This window comes from Mytilus edulis, chromosome 5 (assembly GCF_963676685.1).
Source record: "Mytilus edulis chromosome 5, xbMytEdul2.2, whole genome shotgun sequence".
NCBI classification, from domain to species: Eukaryota; Metazoa; Mollusca; class Bivalvia; order Mytilida; family Mytilidae; genus Mytilus; species Mytilus edulis.
Genome location: NC_092348.1, coordinates 7080814 through 7097167, shown reverse-complemented (window position 1 = coordinate 7097167; position 16354 = coordinate 7080814). Strand labels below are relative to the sequence as shown.

General features: G+C 31.9%; 1 protein-coding gene across 32 annotated transcripts in view; it reads left to right on the top strand.

Moving 5' to 3' along the window:
• The window catches only part of LOC139525367 (uncharacterized), a 68761-nt gene that overhangs the window by 25816 nt on the left and 26591 nt on the right, over positions 1-16354 (top strand). For 21 of the 32 annotated variants that reach the window (XM_071320606.1, XM_071320610.1, XM_071320618.1 and 18 more), the window contains 2 exons: positions 14133-14226; positions 14890-14981. In XM_071320606.1, the coding sequence (XP_071176707.1) occupies positions 14133-14226; positions 14890-14981 (186 nt within the window). Of the gene's footprint in view, positions 1-7035; positions 7409-9940; positions 10074-11229; positions 11320-14132; positions 14227-14889; positions 14982-15327; positions 15436-16354 lie in introns of those variants that run through there. The other 11 variants (XM_071320603.1, XM_071320602.1, XM_071320600.1 and 8 more) reach the window with 8 other exon arrangements.

Below are 16354 nucleotides of genomic sequence, written 5' to 3'. Positions count from 1 at the left end.
CTGGCATTGAACAAACTAATGCTAATAAATGACCACTTCATCAACTGTGTCCCCCATTACAGAATTGCAGTACACGTTATTAATTTGGGACATGCATGTATAAGTGCTAAAAGATGCGAGACGTTCTGGCGTGTAATATGGGCACGTTTTGGTGAATAACAATTATTGGACACGTTTGGGGGTTATGAAATTGGACATGTTTGGGGAATATTGAATATTATGGACACGTTTGAGGGATTCCGACACGTTTGGGGGAATCGGACACATTTGGGGGAAAGGACACGGTTGGTAGTGTTACATATATAAACTGGTATGGAATGATATAGATGAAAAGACTTCATTTTGAACCCCCTGTTGACAAAATAGTTATTGAATACATGAATAGTGAGTTTCAAAAGCAAGTCTTGCTACATGTATAATGACTGACTCATGACAATAATTGCCAGAACTATTAACATGATTAAGCAGTACTTAGGCCCATTTATGTTATTAGGAGTATGTAATGGTTCTAGTTATGTAAACTTGTTTGATTTCTTGTTAATATTTTACTAACACTATTTTGTTCTTTGCTATATATTTACTACATGTTTATTCATTAGTATTAGACCAAACTGCTGCTTATTTTTTTTTGTGGGTACCAACTTTCTTGCATTCAGGAATAATTGTAATTTTAAGGATTCTTGATTTTATGCTTTTTACAAATTTTGCATTCAACCAAAAAAGACATTTGCAATTCATTGAAAACTAAAATTCCTGGTTCACTTGTACCTCTAAATTGACCAAAACATAATGTGTCCAATGAATAATAGTAAATCCTATAGTACATGTATGTAACTTGGGAGTCTTTTGAGTTCATATCATGTAAAATATATCATTCTTTTGAGTAGTAAAACAAATTTATTGTAAAATATAAATAGCTATCAATGGACAAAAGCTACCATTTAAAATGAACTATTTATTGTATTTTGAATTTTTGGAAATAAGATGGAATCTAGATGATATTATCAACTGGGCAATATACTTACACAAGCATCCTTTAAAGGTTAGATGTATATAATAGGAAGATAATTAGATCTGGTTTGATCTTACTTCAAAATGATGAATACCGAGCTAAATAGTGTAGAAATGAAATGCTCTTGAGGCTGAAGTACATGGGAACATGTTGACCTCCCATCAAAAATGATTTTTTATGTATTCAGAACCATTACTTTTCTTACAGAGCATAACTGAATGATGTGGGGTATTAAGTTGCTTCAAACTATTTAATAAATAGTCCAAATACTCAAAAACCATAAATTTCTGTTTCTTTAATATATTGTGGAGTAATTTAGAAGAAAGATGATATTGTTTATGTGAATCGGCAGTAATTGTTGTAAACTTGTTAGCTGATAGGAAGATTGCCAAGCCATCAACAGCTGGGTTTCATGTTATTGTCTTACTAAACTTTTCGAGATTCTCAGACATCTGGCAGGTCCATATTGTCAGGTCATAGGCGTGGACAATCATGAGACATTGGTCAATATAGGCTTTCAGGAACAAATTTTATGTCAAGACATAATTTTTGTTGAAACATTTCTCTAATCTAAGGGAGGGGTTGATGTTCTGTTTCATTGTTATCAGAGAAAATTGGTGGAAAATTTTATCAAGAAATCATCATCTTGAAAAATATATTTGGAATTAGGAATTAGAAGAATAATATTAATTTGTAATAATAAGAAATCATTTCTGTTTCTTAAGTATTAAGTATTATGTATCTTTCTCACTCCTGTTCTATATGTTTTGTAACCTTGTTTTTGTATACCCCCTGATCACTCTTTTACCAGGCTTCCTCGGTGGATGATCCAGGAATTTTTATAAGGGGCCCACTGAGTCACTGACTGCCTAAGATGGGACCTGCTCTGGTCATGCTCCAGAGATTCCCTATATAATTAACCAAATTTTTCCCAAAATGTACCCTAAACAATACCTTTAGTTCAATTTCACTTGTTGCTGAATCTGTTACGAAAATAATAGCGCTATGAGATTCCCCGATCTGTTTATTGTAATTTAAATAGTAAACCTTTGTGTCAACCTGGATCATTATTTGCTAAATTTATTCTATGTCACACTGTTGAAATGTACCTGTTTAACTCTGTGTAAAGCAGTTGACATTTTGTTTAATTAAACATAAGTGGCAACAACCTGTCCAGATTAGTCATATATTATCTGTAGAATCTATACTGGGATCAATTTAGGGTTAGCAAAGTGAAATAATGGATAATTCCAATAATTAGTTACACTTCAAAATTTAATGACTGATAGTGATAATGTATAATGGAATTCTTATGTTAGGTGTTCTACTGGTTTTTCTTAATGAATATCAACATACATGGTCCAGATATTATTATGTAATCAATTTTGTAATTTACAAACTTTCATGTTTTTTTTCTAATGGTGGTAATACTGTATAGCAACTTATTTTCGCAGATACTTTATATCGCATTAAGTTCCTTCTAGGACATTTCGTGGCGATTTGATTTAGCTATTTTCAAATTTACTTCATGTACCGGTAGTTAAAAAAGGAAATATCCTAGTTTTAAATGTTTGGGCTGATTTATATTTGCATTATTTTTCTACTCGTGATAGTAGCAAAAATTTAATCGCTCGCAAAAATTAGTTGGTTTACAATAACTGTCTGTTCACAACATAAATGAGAATTTCATTTTAGTCAAATTTCTCATTGATTCACTATTTAGTTCAAAGAATTTATTTATAAATGGGAATTTCATATATGTCCAATTTCTCATTGTATCACTGTTTCAATGGCCGAGTTCACTTCAAACTCTCGAGTTGACTTTACTTACTCGGGTTTCAACAATACGATTTTATTTGATCCACTCGAGTTAACCCCTCGTACTCTTGTTCAAACCCTCACTGAGCCAGGGTTAAACTCGAGGAACTCTTGAATAATGTCAAACCAATGAAAATATTTTATTATTTTTTGCTTGGTCAGGGCCTTACCCTAGAGTTACTTAGAGTTGTTCCTAATATCAACTTGAGTGCGTTCACGTGATAATCTACTAACTCTTTAAGTCGATCGTAGAGTTTGAAGAGTTCGGTAGAGTTTGAAGTGAACTCGGCCAGTGGGAATTACATTCATGTACATGTCCCAATTTCTCATTGTATAATTATTTCGTTCACAGCATGAAAGGGAATTGAATTTCATGTCTTAATTTATCATGGCATCACTGATTCGTTTCCAGTATGAATGAGAAGTTCATTTCATTTCCCAATTTCTCATTTACAGATCATAATGAAACAAAGCAGTGGCAATCTATTAAAGCATCATTTTGAAAGCTCAATATGTGACTGTCTATGCCTGTGATCATTGTAGAAACTATCTTTCATTACTTCAATAAATGTCCAAAAACATAATGTTATAATAATCGACACTGTTGTGACAATCTCTTGTATTAACATGAATATTATATGTATATGTATTTATTAGCTTTATACATTAATGACAAATTCAGTTGACCAAGTTCACATACTCCAACTCGAGTTTAATTGAACATATGATATGAATCAAGCAACTGAAAAACAATCAATAAAATGAAGTAATTGATAAATAAAAATTGAATATGAATATTCTAATTCTAATTCTTGCCAGTTTTATCTGGTTTAAAAATTTCTGTCATTGTTTCCTCATTTGGTTGTACATTGTACTTGTTTGCATAATTTATATATTCTTATGTTAGCAGAAAGTTTTGCCATTAGGTGACTCCATGTCAGACACTCTTTGGGATTTTCAACTATTTTTTCCTGTGGATGAGGCTCGGAAAAGTACTGTAAATTAAGTCTAATCTATGATTTTATTTTAAAATCAAAAAGAAGGCATATAAAATACTTCATTTATCATCAGCTTCACTTTCTACAAATCTGGTGTTTGAGTTTTGTTTTATTTTGTATGCATTTTCAGTATATCATATGCCCTTACTATAACATGCCATAAAATGCCATAGTGAATTTAAACAAAATTTTGTATGAATTGTTTGGCCCTTACTTCCATGGTGTAAATATAATTAATGTTGTTGTTACCCTGGCTTTAGTTCAGGAAGCCAATGCTGGAGTGGTATTGCTATCTTTTTATACGACCGCAAAATTTGAAAAATTTTTCGTCGTATATTGCTATCACGTTGGCGTCGTCTGCGTCGTCGTCGTCCGAATACTTTTAGTTTTCGCACTCTAACTTTAGTAAAAGTGAATAGAAATCTATGAAATTTTAACATAAGGTTTATGACCACAAAAGGAAGGTTGGGATTGATTTTGGGAGTTTTGGTCCCAACATTTTAGGAATAAGGGGCCAAAAAGGGCCCAAATAAGCATTTTCTTGGTTTTCGCACTATAACTTTAGTTTAAGTTAATAGAAATCTATGAAATTTTGACACAAGGTTTATGACCACAAAAGAAAGGTTGGGATTGATTTTGGGAGTTTTAGTTCCAACAGTTTAGGAATTAGGGGCAAAAAAAGGGCCCAAATAAGCATTATTCTTGGTTTTCGCACAATAACTTTAGTTTAAGTAAATAGAAATCTATGAAATTTAAACACAAGGTTTATGACCATAAAAGGAAGGTTGGTATTGATTTTGGGAGTTTTGGTCCCAACAGTTTAGGAATAAAGGGCCCAAAGGGTCCAAATTAAACTTTGTTTGATTTCATCAAAAATTGAATAATTGGGGTTCTTTGGTATGCCGAATCTAACTGTGTATGCAGATTCTTAATTTTTGGTCCCGTTTTCAAATTGGTCTACATTAAGGTCCAAAGGGTCCAAAATTAAACTTAGTTTGATTTTAACAAAAATTGAATCCTGGGGGTTGTTTGATATGCTGAATTTAGAAATGTACTTAGATTTTTAATTATTGGCCTAGTTTTCAAGTTGGTCCAAATCGGGGTCCAAAATTAAACTTTGTTCATCAAAAATTGAATAAATGGGTTCTTTGATATGCCAAATCTAACTGTGTATGTAGATTCTTAATTTTTGGTCCAGTTTTCAAATGGTCTACATTAAGGTCCAAAGGGTCCAAAATTAAACTAAGTTTGATTTTAACAAAAATTAAATTCTTGGGCTTATTTGATATGCTTTATCTAAATATGTACTTTGATTTTTTATTATGGGCCCAGTTTTCAAGTTGGTCCAAATCAGGATTCCATATCAAGTATTGTGCAATAGCAAGAAATTTTCAATTGCACAGTATTGCACAATAGCAAGAAAAATCTAATTGCACAATATTGTGCAACAGCAATTAATTTTCAATTGGAGTTATCTTTCTTTGTATAGAATAGAAGTTGATAATATATGTTGGAAATTTGCCAGACATGACTATGATGTCATTTTCTATTTTTATTTGCCAATAACTTTATGTAAATAACTTCATTGGAAATTTGTCAATATAAAATGTTGCTGATGAAGCTTTTTTTCCTTATCTTATCTAAAATGTTTTTTGATAATGTATGTTGGACATTTGCCAGACATGACTATGATGTCATTTTCTATTTTTATTTGCCAATAACTTTATGTAAATAACTTCATTGGAAATTTGCCAATATAAAACGTTGCTGATGAAGTTTTTTTTATTGTTTTATACAATAAACAATGTATATTCACTTTTACTACCAACCAATCTTTACCATTCAGTGATAACAAGCACTTTATTTTACATTTTAATATTTTATGATGTATTTAAAAGAGTAGTTTTTGTTGCAAACTCCATTAGAAATTTGAATTGATATCAGTTTTGGAAAAAGGGAAACGGGGATGTGAAAAAAAAGGGGGGGGGGGGGTTTTAAATTTTTCTCATTTCAGATTTCATAAATAAAAAGAAAATTTCTTCAAACATTTTTTTGAGAGGATTAATATTCAACAGCATAGTGAATTGCTCAAAGGCAAAAAAAATATTTTAAGTTCATTAGACCACATTCATTCTGTGTCAGAAACCTATGCTGTGTCAACTATTTAATTTTAGATTTAAAAAGTTTGAAGAAGAAATCTTTAATTGATTTGTAAAATCTTGACATTTGTTTTGTGTAAAAAAAAACATGTAATGTCAAAAATTTGATCACAATCCAAATTCAGAGCTGTATCACGCTTGAATGTTTTGTCCATACTTGCCCCAACTGTTCAGGGTTCGACCTCTGCGGTCGTATAAAGCTGCGCCCTGCGGAGCACCTGGTTCTGATATTAATTTAACATTTACTTATTGAATAAAGACGTCTTTGATTTATTTAGATATTACATATGATATTCACTTATTGAATAAAGACGTCTTGGATTTATTTAGATATTACATATGATATTCACTTATTGAATAAAGACGTCTTGGATTTATTTAGATATTACTGTCTATATTTGGTTTGAGGGTATATGTCGTTGATATTATTATACACCTTTTAAACAATACACTCCTGACACAGGGTCAGTTATTATCTAATGTAGTTTAAATTAATTCACAAAAACCAGGCTTTGGTTGAGCGACTTGTCACATACAGAGTTACTTATTTAATAATTGGATTAAATTAAGCTGCTTTTTCATAGTTAAAAGTTAATAGGACTTGACTTAAATTATTCAAATTATTAACCTAAATAATTTGTATAGAGTTTTTACAACAGGTTATATTTAATGTTTTGGTACAGTTTGGCCTTAGGTACAGTGATGATACATAAATTAGACAATCGATCAGACACAAATATTTGTGGAACTTTTTTTGGATATATTAATGATTTGATAATATTAATTATCATTGGATAACAAACTTCTCTGAGGTGATAACATTTTGTGAATTATCCTTTTGGCATTACAAACCAGACCAAGTTAGTGGTATAATGATTAGCAAAGTGTGATATTATTCATATTGTTCACAGTGGCTTAGTTTTGAAGAAAATATTTTTAGTCAGCACAATCTGTGTGTTTTCTAGACTGATCAATAATTATGTGAAAAGCTGATTATTTAATAAAGTGATGATTGAATGAGTGTTTTACAAGGGACGTTTAGGCCCCCAGGGGACGTAATACCGTGACAGGTCAGAATGCATGTTTACCTGTACGTCTAAAGGTATCTGTGGTGTTGTATTTATTGTTTTTAATACCTCGATTTGCATTGTGTTGATGGTTTAATGTATTATTAATAATTTTATGGTATGGAGTACCGGAAGATTATGTTATTGTCCTGACCGGGATCATAGTGCACCAGCTTACACACATATGAATCATGTTGAGGGTAAACGAGGATACTATAGGAAATAAATACACAAAATGTGTTACATGTTATGATACAGATAATGCAGTATTTATATTTATTTTGAATGACTTGATGTATTGATTCAGTGTAAGGAGAGCAGTGTTGGATGTATATACACAATGATAATTAATGGGTATGTTAATAATATTATTATATAACTAATTACAATGTTAACATATTTGAAATTGCTGACATAAATTGCTTTAGTATGCCAACGACTTTTCAGTATATAATTGCACATCAGAATGATGTATGATTTCATCACTAACTACTGGAAGAGAATTAATAATTTTGTTTAAGTTGAGCCTTATTTCGTTTACTAATCTAAGCAAAAACTTATGCTAAAATTAAACAAATTAGAGTATAATGTTTATTTTATAATGTTTTTTTGTGGAAATATATTGCACTTATATAAACCAAGTGGATAGAATGATGAGAAAAGTAAAAGTCTAGTTATAGCTCTCATTTAATGATGAGTAAAGTAAAAGTCTAGTTATAGCTCTCAGTTAAGAATGATGAGAAAAGTAGCTCTCAGTTAAGAATGATGAGAAAAGTAGCTCTCAGTTAAGAATGATGAGAAAAGTAAAAGTCTAGTTATAGCTCTCATTTAATGATGAGTAAAGTAAAAGTCTAGTTATAGCTCTCATTTAAGTAAAGTAAAAGTCTAGTTATAGCTCTCATTTAAGTATAGTTTGGTATTCTTTTCTTTTTGATGTTGTTGGTTTTTTTTTCAATTTGCTACATGTTTATGTTAAATTGTTGAAAAATGCTTTGCCATATGACAGTTGTTTTCCTTTTGTTTGATGTGTTTGAGCTTTCAATTGTGCAATATAATAAGGAACTTTCTGATTTGAATTTTTCTCAGATGTTCAGTATTTTTGTTATTTTACTTTTTGCCTACAGTACTATGTTTTGACACATTAGATCTATGAAGAAAGGTATCAAAGTGGTGTCTGCCTAATTAATTCTTATATCAATCATGACACTAGAACAAGAAAAATGTCATGAAACAACACTACATCACATGACCATCTACTTCTTCCTTATGTTAGATGATCTTAGATGACAGATTTGTAAAAATCATATATACAATGCTTTTATCAATACAACATCATGTCCAGTGCTTGTGATTTGTTCTAAGGACATTGATACTAAACACGTTCTCTCTTGTTTTTAGTTTACATTGGATGTAAATTTAACAAAATATATATGATAAAGGTGATGTTGGGTTAATTAAAGTTTAACAAGAACCTTGAAACACAAGTTTTAGAACATAGACATCTATTGGTCACAATATGGAATTTTTGCTATAAACTGACAACAGTACATATCAGAAGGCAAGCTCTGCAAATAGTTGAGCAAAAAAGGCATTCCTTCAAGAGGATGATTGTTAACCCCCTGTTTGTGGGCAGTTGTGTTGCTCAACCTAGATATCTGTGAAGAGTTTCTTCATGACTAATACTCTAGGCAAAAATGGGTATTAAGGATTCCCCTTGTCCCTCTGTACGTCTTAAAAATTGTTTCTTTTCTATAACTTTAAGTTTGAATCAACAAAATGTTATGAATCTTGTACACAATGCATTTTTCCACCAAACACACATCAAATTTTGGTAGCTTCACTTTCACCAGTCGAGTTATGTCCTTTTTAAATGGAAAAACTGCTGGCTTTGAAGTATATTTACAAGCAGAGGCATTTGTATCCCATCGATACATTCTTCTTTTATTGACTGTTGCAAGACAATAGAATTTGTGTGCTGAAATTAAGATCCTGTAAAATTACTGGTCTGAAAAAAAGTTATGAGTCTTTTACAATCAGATATCAAAGTTAAAAGATTTCTGATGTTTTCAGATTACCCCATATGTTTGCATCTTGTCTTTGATAAACTGGCTGATAGCATGTTTACTTTGTTACAGTGTTATAGGTTTTAACATTTACCACGTAATTTGACATTTTATCAGCATAGTATTAAACATTATGTGATTTGTTATCTTTGGTAAGACTGCAGGAAGTGAAGTTTTACAGGAAGGCATTTGGACAGATCTACACTATGTATGGTAATTAATGGGATGTGATGTGTGTGGTCATAATGGAGGTCATTGGACTGTTGAGAAAACTGTTGATGAATAGTGTACTTCCAGTCTCAACATCTTTGAGATCTCCCTCGTTTAGTGTTTCCAACTCTGCATCCTAGGTCTAAGACTGTTTGTGCTAACACTCAGCCTTCTTGGCCTACCTGCTTATGATGCTTTTGTCTCAGGATAAGGGCCTCCATATTTTGATTCTCAAAATCACCATCTTTGGCCTTCCTGTTCAGTAAAGAAATTAAATTTTGAGCAATAAAGATTTTTTTGTCTTTAATAAAAGTTATTGAACTCAAATATTTGTTACCTAAAATGATAAATGTTTGCTACATTACTAAAACTTTGTAAGGATTTCAGCTTGATTGTATTAACATACTTGAATAAAGTACCACATTTAGTTATATGGCTTCCCCATAAATAAGTTATTCAGTTTAGTATGCTGCTGCTTATGCTTTATTTTACTATACAGCTTGAAATAACAATTTAATGTTTATTAAGTTTTATAACACCTAACAGTATTTTAATATCTTGATTTGAATTTTATTTTGGTTTAACATGCTTATTAATTCTTTTATGCCAGCAGATAATAACACAAGAGGATGTATGTAGTCAGCCATGTTAACTATGTTTGATGTCCAGAATATATACAGCACCCCTCAGATGCCCCGTAAGCATCCATGCTTACAGCCTCGCAGAATGACCTTGATTGACCTCAGGTAGTACTCTGGTGTGAGGCATCCAGTTGTACTAACAGCATGAAATTAAATTAAATTGGAAATTAATTTTAGAATGGCTATGTCAATTATGCCTTAGGTCATATTTTTAGCATGCTTAGGTTTATTATTTATGCTATTTGGTATTAAGCAGAAGCCATCTATCCAGTATGAGTTTAGTGATACAGATACTTTGTGTACTAATAGCATGGACTTATACTAGTTGGATCTAGGTGTGACAATTGTGATTCACTAGTGTGTTTGTCTTTAAATATTTTATGATCTATGAAGGCAATGGTTTTTATTTTTTTCACAATTTGACTTATTTTGAATCGTAGAACTAATATTCTGAAATTCCATCAGTTTGAGTGGTTTTCCTAGTGTGTGTAAATTCCTGTATTTATTTGTGTTGAATGGTAAAATCCTTGTTATTTTGAAAAAACATTGAAAAATCCAGGAGACCTGAGGTCCATGTAAAAGCATGTTGAAATGTCTACAAATTGTATACCATACATATCTGAGATATCAGCATGCAAAAGATGTTGCAGTCATTAATTTAAAACACTTGCATCTTTAACTGACATGGTAAAAATTACCTACATTGGGTGCAAAGACTAGGTCAAAAGAATTCAATAACATAACTTCCCTTTCATATTCTACAGTCTTCGAAATGAAACTTTCTACTTTGTTTATATTTAAGATTTACATAATGACAACACTTGTAATTTTTTTTTTCTCCAAAAGGACCACTTGATTCTTTAAATTAAATTGCTATAAGTGTCACCTATACTCTCTAAACAATTGAAGTAAAGGGTTAATCTCCAATTAAATATGACATGTGATATTATATCAATACAAAACTCATCAGAAATAAGTATAAAATCTAGTTAAATCTGAAATGTGAAAATACAGCAGACACGACCTTTAAATTTAATACACATGAAGTTTCACATCCGATTTTATCGTAATTACTTGTACAAAATACCAGTAAGTGGTTATTTTATCTGTGTACAGCTACAGATATTTTAAAGCTATGTATGGCTGTCAAGCTGTGCTCCGAGGATAAAATGTAATTCAGTATAAAGTACATGTATTTGAGAGTAAATCCGACCTTTTTTTTACTGATTTATTGTTTTCTGTGTAATACATTATAAACAACAGGTAAACATGTTGTTTACTGTAAATAGACCAGTAATGAAATATTGTAATGATTTGGAGTTTAAATGTTACAGTCGTGACAGTATATAAGGTCTGTTCTTATAGTTTAATTTTTGTAACTGATCCAGGCTTGAACTATAAGATTGTATAATCAGAGTTCTCAAACCCCTTTTATCCTCTAGTGGTCATTTGGGCCACCACAACTACTTAACATTTGATGGTCCTGTTTTGCAGTTAAAAGTTTTGCTATTGATTAACCAAATTAAGCCAATTACATTCTGTTGGATATAAACTATAGATATAAATTCTGATTAGAGGTATAATAAATACCAGAAAGCATAAAAAAGAATAAAACCACCACAAACTTTCAATTGGACATCAGGACCACCATTACACTCCAAATTTACAGACCTGCCTGATATTTGTTGGTCAGGACCAATAGGACTACCAGTTTTCCAAAACAAAGTATTGTAAATATGGTCAGAACACAAGCTGTAAAAAAAACTTATGAAATTGGAAAGGGTGGGAGAAAGATTGATAAAAAGTTTTGACAGTCGCTGAGGCTAGCCTTCATGCAGGGATAATTTTTATGTAGCAAGAAAGATTGATGTTATTTTCTGTTAGTTTTATTGTGTCTATAAATTTACATCTAAACACTTAAACATTTAAATAAATGTGATTGTTTGCAATTGGAAGATTTCTTTTCCCATATTAGCAATTTTCCTGGTTTTTCTTGAGGTTGTTGTCTGATCTTTTCCATGAATTGCTATTCTTATACTTATGGCAAAGTAATTTATTAGACAGATTTTTTCCCTTTTACAAAGCATTAAATCTGCATCCTGACTGTTTGTATGTAGACCTTCAAATGTGTCCTAAAGTTGTGATGTGTGAATTATTATACACCACTCTCTTTGTTATAAAGCTTCATTTAAAGTTGTATGTTAAATCTAGTGTAAAATATGCATGTCAATAAACGTTTGTTGTGCAGAAGTAAAGGCAGGTGATAAACTTTGAAGGCTTTTTAAAGTTAAAAGTACATTTTATGTTCTTACAAATTGTTTTATGAAGCAAGTAATGTAAAATGTCAGATTTAAAAGCACATTGAATGTTTTAAGATATTGGGAGTGGTTTTATTTAGATTTCCAATTTCTTAGGGGGATTTTCAATCTAATGAGTATTGTACAAAGCATGTAGATACTCCTTGACTGTCCAAGGATTTCTTAACAAATGGTATTTAAGATAGCGCCAGATGGACGACTAGGCAATTTGCAGCTAAAGATTTTTAGTTTCCAGCTAGGAGTTTGTAAAATTTTATGAGGATTCTATAGAAAATGAGTTTACATCATCAGAGTAAATCGCTTTGAAACTTGCAAAATAAAAACCAAGCATATGAAAGCGTAATTGAGGTTTATAGGAAAGCTCTGACAATGTAAACTTATCTGCACTTTGGTAGGTTTGTTGCCTTTTTGACATATTCTCCGTTTTCATTCTCAATTTTTAACCGGATTTTTGTGACAAAAATGTCGGTTATTGATTTGGGGATGTACGGCGGGCGGTCGGTCGGGCGGGCGGGCGGCAATCAAATGTTGTCCGTGCATTAACTCATGAATCGTTCAACCAAAGCTTTTAAAATTTTAATATGTTATTACTGACAACCATACGAAGGTCAAGTTCAATAATGGCGATTTTGACTTTTACCGTTCAGGAGTTATGGTTCTTGAAAGGCGGCAATCAAATGTTGTCCGTGCATTAACTCATGAACCGTTCAACCAAAGCTTTTAAGATTTTAATATGTTATTACTGACAACTATATGAAGGTCAAGTTCAATAATGGCGATTTTGACTTTTACCGTTAAGGAGTTATGGTTCTTGAAAAAGATTGAAAAATGGAGTTTTCAGTCTTGTCCGTGCATTTACTCATGAACTGTTCTACCAAAGCTTCCCAAATTTTAATATGTTGTTACTGATGACAGAATGGAGGTCAAGTTCAATAATGACGATTTTGACTTTTACCGTTTAGGAGTTATGGTTCTTGAAAGATTGAAAAATGGAGTTTCCAGTCGTGTCCGTGCATTTATGCATGAACTGTTCTACCAAAGCTTCCGAAATTTTAATATGCTGTTACTGATGACAAAATGGAGGTCAAGTTCAATAATGACGATTTTGACTTTTACCGTTCAGGAGTTATGGTTCTTGAAAGATTGAAAAAAATGGTGTTTCCCGTCGTGTCCGTGCATTTTCTAATGAACCATTCAACCAAAGCTTTTGAAATTTTTATATGTTGTTACTGATGACAAAATAGAGGTCAAGTTCCATAATGACGATTTTGACTTTTACTGTTCAGGAGTTATGGTTCTTGAAAGATTGAAAAATGGTGTTTCCCGTCGTGTCCGTGCATTTTCTAATGAACCATTCAACCAAAGCTTTTGAAATTTTAATATGTTGTTACTGATGACAAAAAAGAGGTCAAGTTCCATAATGACGATTTTGACTTTTACTGTTCAGGAGTTATGGTTCTTGAAAGATCGTAAAATGGTGTTTCCATTCACGTTGTTGCATTTACTCATGAACCATTTATTCTAAGCTTTTCAAATATTATTATTTCAAAATGTTGATACTGATGACAAAATGGAGGTCAAATTTGATATTGATGATTTTCACTTTCACCATTCATCAGTAATGGTTCTTGTGATATTGCCAGGACACAAATAAATGTAAATAAATCCGGTTTGCTGTCGTTGTGACAGCCTCTTGTATTATATTCTATAGAATCCTAGAAAATAAGTAAGCATAATTACAGTTCATGTAGGTACCAAAGTTCAGGTTTGCCTTATGGCCAGCAGAGATAGAACACTGACAAACATTTCCTCTGACTGTTTATATAGTGTAACATCTTATTTACAGAAATGTAAGAGTTGATGAAGATGATGAACCATACAGGAAAAGTAGTACAGCCACCATTAGATCTGAAGGAACGGGAACAGTTTACTACAACAAGGTACCAGTAGAAATATTTTATTGTTGCCTTTGTTTTGTATTTTTATGACTTGTCACATAAAACAATGGTAAATGAAGCTTACATACATGTATAACTTTAGAAAAAAAAATATAAGTAAGTTATATTTACTTTTATATTACAATGTAAAACTCAGCAATTCCATGAATTTTGAAGACTGACTTAATTTGTAATTTTTACTTTGTAAATTATACCAACATTGTTATTAAAGATCAAAAAGTGATAAACTGACTATCTATGATGTTTCATCTTGAAAGAGTATCTCAGCTACATTTCATTTCAGGGCTACTGTACCACCCTTTAATAAGATTGTAGCCAAGAAACTCCCTCTAGGTTTCAAAACCATAGATAATCTATAAAATTCTGTGCCATTTTGTTGTCTGAAATTTTAATATTCTTATAAGTAAATGGTGTTACTTGTATATGTTTGTTTAAAAACATTGGATATTACAGAGGGCAAGGTGAATGAAACATGATGGAAAATAAATCTGAAATTTGAAAAATTGATAGAATTTTGTTTGCATTATATCCAGTGGCAAATGTTTCATGTGTCTTCAGTACATTAACAATTAATTCTCATCAAATAAGTAGATAATGCAAACTTGATGAATACAGAAATTATATAAATAGTTAATATTTTTACAGCATGGTGGTATCTTACAGTTGTATGACAGTTCAGACAACAGTAGTCTTGATTCACACAGGTCATCAATGATGAAAGTCAGGAGACTTTCTAGGTAAGAACAATAATAGGACTACTCCCCAACTCCCCCAACACCCCACCCGGTCAACATGGTGGTATCTTACAGTTGTACGACAGTTCAAACAACAGTAGTCTCGTTTCACACAGGTCTTCAATGATGAAGGTCAGGAGACTCTCTAGGTAAGAACAATAAAAGGACTACTCCCCCACTCCTCAACCCCACCAACACCCCACCCCGGTCAACATGGTGGTATCTTACAGTTGTATGACAGTTTAGACAACAGTAGTCTGGATTCACACATGTCTTCAATGATGAAAGTCAGGAGACTCTAAGTAAGAACAATAATAGGACTAATCCCCCACTCCCCCACCCCTCCAACACCCCACCCTGGTCAACATGGTGGTATCTTACAGTTGTATGACAGTTCAGACAACAGTGGTCTCGTTTCACACAGGTGATCAATGATGAAAGTCAGGAGACTTTCTAGGTAAGGATCACTCCCCCCATCCACCATCCCCACCCCAGGTCATCTTTAAAAACAAATAGAAAGCTCAGAATCAACTGTAGTTAAACAAATCTGAGTTTATCTTACAAATGTCAGCATCACTTAGTGACAAATACAACCTGTCATGAGATATCTGAATTAGGAAATGAAATTAATTTGTTGAAAAAAGAGGTTACTAATTGAATTACTACTAGTACTTAAATTTCCCTGATTAATAGAAACCAATATAAAAATCTACAAGAAAAAGAAATTAATTAGGTTGACTGGTGTAGAGGATTTCCAATATTTCTACCACCTTATGTGAGTTTAAAGTCCCTAAACTACAATAAATTGTTGAGAGTTTTGAACCTGGTATTGCTAGGATCTTAAAGAGACTACATAATCTTGATTCATATTAGTACCTGAAAGGCAGTAAAATGTTTTTATCATAGGTTTTCAAAATTTACATGGGTCTGGTTGGAATCAAAAAATCTAACATAGCTGCCATACCATCCTAAGCCAATACCATTTGCTTTTTATATGGATACTACCAAAAATGGTTTTGATTAGGACACTGACCTCTATAAATGGCTGACAATATCTCATAATTGATCTTAATATGTATGGTGTTATGAAGATTTCCCCAGAGTAAGCTTGCATGCTCTATATACTGACCTCAGAACAATCAATGTCTGGGATTGGTACTATGTAATAAATGTTATTTCTTGTCAGTGTTATATAGAACTCTTATCTTAAATGAGCTTATTACAGTAAAAAGTTTTTCAACCATTCTGAGGATTGAATACACTAAGTAAAAAGTAGAAAAATAAGGAAAAAAGATCCATTTGTTACATGATTTCAGTTGAAGTTGACATTTATTCTAACCAATATTTCAAATGAAGTTATGGTATTTTTTGTCAAG